At 35.0% G+C, this 10,909-nt stretch overlaps 1 protein-coding gene across 1 annotated transcript; it reads left to right on the top strand.

Annotated features, from left to right (window-relative positions):
* The first annotated feature begins 1,676 nt into the window (after window positions 1-1,676).
* Window positions 1,677-3,448, top strand: LOC149575367 (protein NODULATION SIGNALING PATHWAY 2-like). Its single transcript, XM_089812219.1, has one exon. The coding sequence runs from the start codon at window positions 1,684-1,686 to the stop codon at window positions 3,337-3,339; it is 1,656 nt and encodes a 551-aa protein (XP_089668345.1). The 5' UTR covers window positions 1,677-1,683; the 3' UTR covers window positions 3,340-3,448.
* The last annotated feature ends 7,461 nt before the right edge of the window (window positions 3,449-10,909 follow it).

Below are 10,909 nucleotides of genomic sequence, written 5' to 3'. Positions count from 1 at the left end.
CTTTGTCTTGCCCTGGTATTGCAAAAATTATAAAGCCCTTGTTGCATGCTCAAACATAAATGTTGAAGATCTCCACAGTATTGCAGGACTTATAGCTCTGATACCACTGTAATGGACACCTAGGAACGCCCAAAGCTGAACCAAGGCTGAAATTATATTAATGCTGAGAATGCTGCAATCAATTACAAAGAAATGTATTCCAAAGGCCAAACCCTAAGGGAATGACATCTAGAACATTACAATAGAGAATAAACGTCCTCTATTGCCAAAAGAAGGGAGTGTGGTTCACACATCCAAGCTCTTATCAAATGCAAGTCATAATCATCTGATGATCAGCAATGAGACTTTCAACCCTATTTATCATTTTCTTCATCCGTCTGGAAGGAACTAAACATTAATTAATTGTAAGAGCTAGAAGCTTCCTCCTTCCAATAATTAATGCATACCCTAGAAATTTCTCCCTGGCAATAATTAATTAAATCACAAGAGGCTTCCATCCTTCCAATAATTAATACATACCCTAGAAGCTATTAATACAAAGTCACCTTTTAATTTTTAATTGAATGACTTTAATTTTTCTTATCCTCCACTTAGACTTTGGAGAACGTGAAGGCTAAAACATGGGAACATTACAATTGGTGTGTCAAAACCATTACCTTTCCCTATTGCTTGCTCTGCAACTCAAAACAACAATAATATCCTTTATAGTTCTCCAATAGATAAGTTTTTCCATTAAGGAGAGTTGAGGAAAGCAATACAGATGAAGCGTTGTGCCTAAGTTCATCTTGCAACGAATCACATATATCTCATTCCCCTCTTACATGTGAAGCATCTTGATGCTCAACGCACCACCTACCAATTCATGAATCCCTTGATTACAACTACTTTTTTCTCAATCATGAAAAACGAGCAGATAGTCACCAAACCCTCATAGTTGCAACTCTTTCTTCCCATTTTCACATCTATTTAAGAAAATTTGTGTGAAACTTTAAGATCACCCTTATGCAAGAAAATAAAATGTCACTGGCTTCCATTAAGATTGTGTCTTGCTCATTAGGATGAAGGCTAAGTGGCGGTACACAACTCAATCTGCAAGATAAGGAACGAAACTTTGGACCTCTTCTTTTGTTGGCCCCTAAAATAAATAGAGATAGTTTGCATTTATGAAGGGAATGTGTGAGCGCTCTAAAATAAATTGGTCGACTGTACACTTTGTAGGGAGGATAGCTGCGTCGAATGTGAATGGTGATGTGAGAGTCTTGACAAACGTCACAAAATTTATGACCTTATGTAGATAGAATTTGACCGCTTAAAACATGTTCTAGGAAATCTTTAATAGTCTAATCTGTCATGGCGCACCTCGTACCTGTCTACATTCATTTAAACTAATTTAATGCCTACACGATCAGCCATTTAAATAATCCTACGTTCATTTAAATTCATATTATGCTTGGATAATCTACCAAATTCGTGATGTCCCTTTCAGTCAAATTATATATTTATTTTTGTCAATGGTGGTCACCCTTGTGCGATTCAGATTTGACTTAAATACATTAGAAAAACGTTTCCCAGGGTCAAGGTTCAATGAATTAATTGGTTGAAAAAATTGAGGATTCTTTTGTTGAAATATAAGTTGCCATGGTCACCAAATGCACAATTGATTTCTATTTCTCATCTTACTTCATGGAGGAAATCACAATTGAGCAAGATTTGGACTACTGGAAGGGCATCTTATTGTTCAATAATGCACTGGATTTAGATGAAAAAATGCTGGATTTGGATTCAAATGTGAGTAAATTTCCTTCTTGGAGAGACCCATTTGTTGAAGATGGTGAATCATTAGTATCAGAATTGCTCAATTGTGATCAGAGATTCTCTGATTTCAGTTCAAATGCAAGTGCATCATATGGGCCAGAGGTTCTTGCAATTGAAGACAATGAGATTTTAGATTCTTGTTCCATGGAACTTGAATTGTCTTCAATACAAGAGGATATTATGGCAGAAACAAAGACAGAGCATTTACCAAGAAAGACTCAGGGGGTCTCTGAGTATGATATGGATTCCATGAGTATTGAAGCGGAACAAGTTTCTGGTATAGAAAACTACGTCGGCCGGGTGGAGATCGAATCTCATGATGTAACCCCGACATCAAGAAGCTCTCACCAATCAAGTCAGGCCCCGGACTCGAGTTCATATAGTAACCGAGACAGGGGAGTCCTAACCATTCATCTTCTAACAGCATGCTGCGAGGCCATTTCAGTTGGGTCTCATGATCTTGTTGAGGTTTTGCTTTATAAGTTGCAAGAGATGGTGTGTCCTAGAGGATCCACCATAGAGAGGGTTGCTTTCTATTTGTGTCGGGCATTGCATCAGCTTCATGGTAGTGGTGATCAAATGGAAGTGAAGATGCTCAAATCAAGGGACATGGGAGCTTTGATCTTATTCAATCAAGTCTACCCTTTTATCAGAACACCTCATTTCACTGCTAACCAGAGCATTCTTGAAGCAATCAATGAGTCAAGGAAAAAACTTCATATTATAGACTTTGACATGATGGAAGGGATGCAGTGGCCTCCATTAATGGAAGCCTTGAAAAGTGAAGGTCACAGATTTGAGCACCTCAAAATCACAGCCCTCAAATGGGATTGTGATGATGAAAATGATGATGAAAGTGATGATGGTGATTCAGTGTCATTGTGTACACACACAGGTAGAAGGCTAGCTGAATATGCAGAGTCACTGGGGATTCCATTTTCATTTGAGGAAACAACCATGGAAAACATGAAGACCAACAAGGATGATGAAATTGTAGCAATGAATTGCATGTGGGAATTGCCACATATGTGTGAGAGAAGCAGAGAAAGCTTAATGGCTTTCATTAATGGCGGACGCCAGCTGAATACAGATATCTTGACCATTGGAACAGGGCCTCCTGATGATCCCCATGCCAATCTCGACTTGTTGCAGAGTTTTGGGGAAAGTTTGAGAAATCTCTGTGCTGTTTTCGACAGTTCAGAAGCAGGATTGCCAGAGAAATTTGGACTTGCAAGAACAAAGATCGAAAATTTGTTCTTGGCTCCAATGATTTGCAGACCATTAAATCATTTTAATTCTGAAAATGGCGAATTGGGTCCTCTGGTAATGGACATTCCACTCAAATGCGGCTTCGCTGCAGGTGAAATAAGCAAGAAAAACACCATCTTTGCAGAGCAGATGATCCCAACTCATTACAGAGTGGAATTTGAAGGTTCTCACAAGATTCTTCTGCAATGGCATTCCACTGTTTTATCTCGCGTGTCAGTGTGGAAACCCGCTAACGACAATTTTCAGGCTGATTAGTTGTTGCCACGATAAATTTCATGTAGTTTCCATGATGTACAAAAGGACAAAAGGGACAGGCTAATCTACTGGACTAAAGACAAAATAAAGTCAATTTTATTTTTCTTAAGAGTAATTTTTTTCTAATTTTTTTGTTGTTGTATGCAGATTGAATTTTATTTTAAAATTCATAATATTTTCGATTTTTTGAAAATTGGTGAATTGTACAGTTTTGATGGAGGATCATCCACCAAGTCTCGATCCCAAACAATTATGTATTTTTTTAAAGATAGACTTATGATTTCAAAGAAAAAAACTTGTATCAATTAGGTGAGTAAAATCAGAAGATTGTTATTGTTAGTATTTGTTCAATGAAAATAACTATGATTAAATTTTTTAATATTAAATATACTAGCCACCACATGACATTTGTTTAAAAGTTGGAATTGTCATTCAGATAAATTTTTTTTTTTGGTATACTTGTATAATATATTCAATTAGGTGGGGAAAATCACAATTTTGTCCGTTTTTTAAAAGTTTGATTTATCAATTCAAATAAATAATTCATTTTTAGTAGACTTGTATAACATATACAATTGGGTGAGTAAAATCACAAATTTGTCCCTTTTCATAAGTTAGAATTATCAATTCAAATTTTAAAAAAATGGATATACTTGTATAATTATAATTAATTTTTTTAAAATTAAATATTATAACTATAATCTGCAAATACTAGCCACTATGTGGCACTTGTTTAAAAGTTAGAATTGTCATTCAAATAAAAAATATTTTTTTGGGGTATACTTGTATAATATATTCAATTGGGTGAGTAAAATCACAATTTTATCGTTTTTTAAAAAGTTCGAATTATCAATTCAAATAAAGAATTCATTTTTAGTAGACTTGTATAACATATACAACTGGGTGAGTAAAATCATATATTTGTCCCTTTTCATAAGTTAGACTTGTCAATTCAAATAGAAAAATTATTTTTGGATATACTTGTATAACATATTGACTTGGATGAGTAAAATCTAAAATAATACTTTTTAAGATGTTCATCTATAAAAATAAAAATAAAGATAGTTGTTAGAATGTGCATAGAATATAAAATGCAATAGAGTTTTAAAATACTGGAAAAAAAAAAGAGTCTAATGTATTTGGCCAATAAACTATTATTGGTTATTGATAAATGTGTTATGTTATGTTAAATAAATCTTGGACTATTAGTATTCATCATCTATGTATGTATGATGATTTATTTTTGATATTTTAAAAATTATTAATATTATTTTAGTGACATACATTATGATCTATTATTAGAATATAGTCCATGTTTAGGAGGAGATCAAAGCTTTTTTATTTTTTATTTTTCAATGGCTTCACATGTTTCCTATGTGTTAGAGACAAATTTTATAGTACTTGTAAGGGGACTCTCTATTACAAAATTTAATGATTTGTAAATTTTTATGGAATAAGTCAAATAGTGTTTCCTAATTTTCTTTCATAAAACTAGAGAAGAATCAATTGTCTATTCAAATGAATAATGTTTTTGGTCTTTTTTTTAGTAGTATTGAAATTATAAATTTGTTAACATGTTGTTGCCAGACTTTCAGTCTATCCCTTTTAAGCTTCTGGCTTGGTGAGCTTTTAATGCAATTAGGTTAGTGTCCTCATCTAGATAGCCCCTAGGTAGCTTTCTTCTCATCAAGCATTCTAAGTCTTGACTTTTGTATTCTTTTTGGGTTCTCCCTAATCCACTTCCCCCTTGCACCTCTATGTGGGATTCTAGCTAATTCACTACATCAAGGTCTTAGGTGATCTAGGATTGGGTGGGGTTGTTATCTAAGCATCTTCATGATGAGAAGAAAATCCTTTTTTATTTCTGCAATTTGGTTCCTACCTCAAGTAAAGTGTTTTCTCCAGATTCCGGCCTTCTCGTTGGTTATCCATCTTTGGCGAACTTCATCAAGAAAAACTCCAAAGCATTGAGCAACAATGGCATCCACAGGTATGTTTGTAGTCAATTCAAGGTGTGAAGATCACAAGAGAAATAATATAAAGCTAAGAAACTCTCAGAGTGAAGATCTAAGATCACAGTTTAACTCTATGCAAAGAAATGGAATTTCATCTATTCAGTGGCTCCCCTTCTGGAAGTGGACACTTTTAGGTGTTTTTTCGAAGCAAAATGAAGGAAGAGCTCAAAGTCAATTTTGATCTGATGGCCCCCACTTTCTTGCTATCTCAAAAAGCCCACAATCAATAATTCATCTTGAGATAAAGAAAGGAAAAGTGACTAAAGAAAAGGGAAATGTTTCTAAGTGTTATTTCCTTTGGAAAATAAAGGTATCAAAGGTGCTTTTATGTCCAAAGGAAACAAGCAAAGCTTCTTTTCCAAAAAATTTAAAAGATAAAGAGTTCTAAAGCTAGGTGTAAGGATATTCTACAGAGATGTTAGAAAGAGGCTTGTGATGGAGTTGGTTCCAAAGGAGGAATCCAACACAAAGGAAGTCAAGTATTCAAGTGCTTGAGGTGGAAAATTCATTTCGCAGCTTCCCCAGGTCAAGTTGTGAAATAAAGAGAGAAAAATTTTGCTGAAAAGAAGAAAATACAATGTCTTAGGGGTTGAAGGAGTATTTCTCGTGTTGTGATTCCAAATCAAAGGAAAAGACAAGCTTGCAGAAAGATAAGTCTATGTTCCCTCCCCCACACATACAGAGTTGCAGTGTGAGCCCCAATTCTAGATTTCAAAGCAAAGGGGAATTTTCCATTAAATCAAGTTCAACTAATTTGATAAGTGGTTTATCTCACTACCATATGAAATTTAAGTGAATGACATGTTCATCAGATTTATGAATCATAATATGGGAGGAAGTGAAATTTTTTAAAGAGTCATTAACCTATCTAATTTATTAAAAATCCAACCATTATGACCATTAGCCAAGAATTATTTCTTTTGTGTAGCACCAACATTCAAATTTATGAATCTATATAATCAGATTTTCGCGAAGTGGAGTTCTTCATATTATGATAGCTATCCTATTAAGAAATTTGTCTCCTCTGTGAAAATATAAGCGAATGACATTCAAGGCAGTAGGGTATGATTGCCTAATTGGATTAGAGAGTGAGTTAAAGAATTACTCTAACACATCTTTCAAATTTTATGACCTAAATGATCTGTACAAAAGGCTCAATACCCATCCCATCCACCCAATCACCCAAAAGTTGAAAGAGAGAAGGTTAGTTGAGGCTCCCAGATTTGCCATGACAGTGCAAGCTCCAGAGTAGGTAAAAGAATGTATTGAAAGATATAACTCGGAGACAAGATAGATATTGTTGCTTGATAAGTCTATCCTTCTCTTTGTGAACAAAGAATTGATGCAATCTGCATTTGGTATTCTAGTGAAGGAAGAATATCGTGACATCAATTTTTCTACCTCTACATAAATATTCAATGAGAAAAAAAACCCTAAGGAGATAAGACATGCAAAAAACTTGGTTCTAGAAACCTCATTCCAAAAAGAGTAAAATGCCAAGGACTCTTTTTGGAACCAATTTAAAAAGATAAACTATGGACATCTTGGCATTATTACTAAGATTGAAAGGGAGGGAGGAGATTTTCTATTTTGTCGAACATCACTTCTATTTAATTTAAGCCATTTGTGTTGAGGGACTAAAGATGGACTGGGCTCAGATCATATGTGAAGAGTTTGCTTCTTGGCTAAATTTGGCTAAGGCATTCAGATAATTCTATATGTCATCATACCTGATATATGCCTTAGACACACAACAACTCTAGTTGGGTCTTCCCAATATTGAAGACTATGATCAGAACACAAGGGTATATCAGTTATATCCTCACCTACGGTTGTATAGTAGCTTTGAATAATATGTAAAGGTTAATGATGCATTTACAATGAAGCTATGTCAGGAATTGCAACTTGGATGCCCTAAGAAAATGTTTTCACCCGAGGCTATATTGGTAGTAAGCCAATTTGGATGTTGTTTCATCCAATTCTCAACTTTCTCCTACCTAAGGATTAGAGCATTTGATGGTTTCCCAAAATGGTTCCCTAGGTATCCTGAGGACAAGGTTGTTCTTATTGAGCTATGTAGGATAATACTGGAGGTGAACACATTATGTTCCAATGTGAAGAAGATAGTTGGGATTCCCTTTCTAAGAGTGGTAGGACCTTACTCTTGTGCTTCTAGGTCTATTGCCCAGAATCTAGTTAAAGTTTTTGAGAGAAAAAATAAATTGATTGACTATGAAGTGATAAGGCCCTAGTATGACCCAGTGAACTTTGTAAAAGATCATCAGAAGCTTGCATACACTCAGAGGCATGTCCCAGACATTAAAGACTATTGGTCCAGGTGTTTGGATGAATACCAAACTAGAGAGTGGTATTGGTCCAGGCTAATAGTAGATAAAATTAAATTGTATAATGATATTGTCGATGTTAGTAACCTTGTAAATGATAGCTCATACATGCATCCCTAAACTTACTAGCAAATCAAGGACACTCCCATGGTGTTGAATTGGCCTAAAGGACATGCCATCAATACAAGGGAAGTCTTGTTATGTAGCATCATAAATATGATGGAAAAATGGGTGAAGTGGACTAGAGAAAGGAAGAAGAGAACCCGAACTATGAGGTCTACTAGTGGGGTAGCTTCAAGAATAACCCAATTGATTGCTGCTACATTCATGAATGTTGCTACATCAACATTAGCTAGACCAACACTATTTGTTGGTGGAGGAGACCAACCTCCTAAAAAGAATGTTCAAATCACTCCAACCTGTAGAGGAGGTTCCCTTCCAAAAATAGGAAATGTTGGGGAGGAAGAGAAAAATAAGGATAAATAAAAGGAGAAGTCAGTAGCTAAGCCCTCCTCTCTTGTTGCAGTCATCAACCTTAGTGGTGGCAATAATCCCCTGGATGGTCAAGAGCAAGAGGCATCTTAGCAAGGTGACACTCTAGCCTTCTTAGTCACCAAGGTAAGAGTTTTTTCTACTGCCAACTAGAGTAAAGCAACACCTCTAGTAGAGAGGAATCTTTTTTATCCTATAGCCTTGCAGTCATCAATCAATGTCCTTTCAATAGAGACTATTGATCAGAAGAAGAGAATATATGAGGAAGCTTCCCCATTTAAGGACCTCAATATGCAAGCAACTTTGGCTTAGCCAACATCAATGAAGGCAAAGAAGAAAAAGACTATAGCATCATTAGCCACAGATTCCTCTATTGGTCATATGCTAGTAGAGATTGTAGAACCTTAGAAGGAAGGGAAGTTTCATGAGCTAACTGCTAATGATTTCAATATTAGAATGGTTGACATAGGCATTCCAATGCATGATTGTGTGATCAACATCTAGAAATCAATAAACGAGAAGATTGAAGATAGACTAGAAGAACTAAGGGTAGACATAGAGGTACTAAAAGCCTCAAATAAGGAATTGACAGATTAAATCAAGGCTGCCCTTGGAAGCACCTCTACAAGAACATTTGACCCAAGTACAAAGGAGAACAATAATTTGCTATTAAAGCTAAAGTAGAAGAGGAAGTTTAGTCAAATTGGTCATGCATTCATTGATCAAATGAAGACCCAAGGTCCTCCTCTCATTGAGAACCTTGGAAACCTATTGATAGATACTGACAAATTAAGATAAGTATTGTCCAATCATTAGACCTCAATGCACAAATAATCAAAGAACCTAACAAAGCAATTGGCCTTATTTCAAGAGGTGATTGATATGAAAACTAATGTTGTCATGACCCATGTGATTCTTAAAATAGGCTAAGAATCATTGCTTCTTTGGGAGCAATCATTGAAATTCAAAGTTGAGAGCTCAGTAAGGTCTGAAAAATAGCTAAAAGATGTATATGATTTGGTGCAGAAAGTCATGGAAAAAATATTTGAACATCTAAAGGTTCTACATATTGAATCATATGTCACCAATAATGGTCAATTTGTAGACATTGAATGAATGAAAGCTAAATTTTTGGAATTCATTGAAGAAGATATTAATCCATTGAACTTATAGATGTCAAAGATCTTGGAGCTTTCAGAAATGGATTCTATTTAGAGGCATGCAATGGAGAAGCTCCAATAAAATATTTCCAGAGTGGAAGAATTGACAAAAATGCATGATTACTAGATGATTAGAGCTGACAACATTCTTATTCCAGGTGTCCATGAGCTAAAACGTGTAATTGATGCAATGAAAGCATACCGAGCCAAGGCTATAACCCCAAAGGAAAATTGATTCTCTAACACTCTCTTTGACAAGTTTCACCTCATCTCTTTCTCGCTTTTTGATATTGTATCCATATTTGGCATTCTCCTTGAAGGGTGAAGTTTTCTAATGGGTGACTCTCTAGTCAGTCCTATTATTAGAATGATTCAAAGATGCTCCACAGAGTAATCATTAAATGTAACTGGTCACTTCTAAGAAGGCCTATAAATCTAGTTTTTTGATGAGTAAATATGATCAAAAAAATTATTATGGGGGAAAACCCCTATAGCTAGGACTACTTTGTGAGACCCTGCATCTACATTTTGAATTTTTTTGTTCATTTAGTTCTTGCAAGGTGCTAGGAATGAAATGTGATGTTAATGAAGCTATGAGATTGCAAATAAACTAGGTTTTGTTTCTTTCTTTTGAATGGTGGTAGGATTTTCTTCCTGCATTTACAATATTATCTTGATTCCTCTATTCTATGCAAGATTAGTACATGTGCATTTCATTTTTGTGTGAGAAGTTTGGGATTTTATTAATGCAAGGGACTAAATGAGAAGTAAATAGTCATTGTGAAATCTCAGTAAATTGGACAATCTGGGTATTGTCTAATTGATCATACTTTCTCTTCTTGTGCAGTGTGCATTAATAGATAGCCTTTTGTTGTTGCATCTTACATTCAATAGATAGATTAGATTGCGTTTTAGGTATTAGAAGAGCTTACACAAGAATCATATGCATTCATAATTGCAGAGGTCGTGAGTCATCATTTGAAATTTTGTGGGATTGCTTGAAGTTTTGGGCAACCTAGTTATACCTCTTCTTCTCTCTGGTTATGAGAATCCCCCTCCCTTAAAACTTGATGATCTACTAAAAACAAATTCATTGAAAATATTTGCACTACAAGGGAGTTTTACTTTTCAATTCAGGGGTGTCTGATAGATTACTATATTGACCCATTCTATCATTAACTGCTTTGTTTTCCACCTCATTGGACACATTAAGAGTCAAGGTATAAACCAAAATTTGAGGAAGACAAATTGTTAACCAACAACTTTTGGTGACTCTACTAGGGACAATTCCTGGGATCTCTAAATCAAATATTTTCCATATTGAAAGATAAAGTCATGTGCCTATTCCTTTCACCAGAATATTTTCAAATTTGGTGCTAATGCATATCTGTCAAGCTGTGTCCATTGACTCATTTGGAAGAATGGTGTTGCCTCATGAAGGTCAAATCCTAGTAATTTAGCCTAGCCTTGGCTTTCAAGAAGAGCAAGAAGACATAATCAATCATTTGAATATACTTACCTAAAGAAGTAAAAAATCCCTAGATGAATATAGAAGAGT

The sequence above is a fragment of the Cupressus sempervirens genome, chromosome 2, assembly GCF_028749045.1.
Source record: "Cupressus sempervirens isolate cs-2001-9-10 chromosome 2, ASM2874904v1, whole genome shotgun sequence".
Lineage (NCBI taxonomy): Eukaryota > Viridiplantae > Streptophyta > Pinopsida > Cupressales > Cupressaceae > Cupressus > Cupressus sempervirens.
The sequence above is the reverse complement of the archived record's forward strand: the minus strand, read 5'-3'. Positions and strand labels throughout refer to the sequence as shown.

Bases quoted from the DNA above. Each gene is read 5' to 3' on its own strand.
- LOC149575367 (XM_089812219.1), top strand. From the start codon at position 1,684: ATGGAGGAAATCACAATTGAGCAAGATTTGGACTACTGGAAGGGCATC.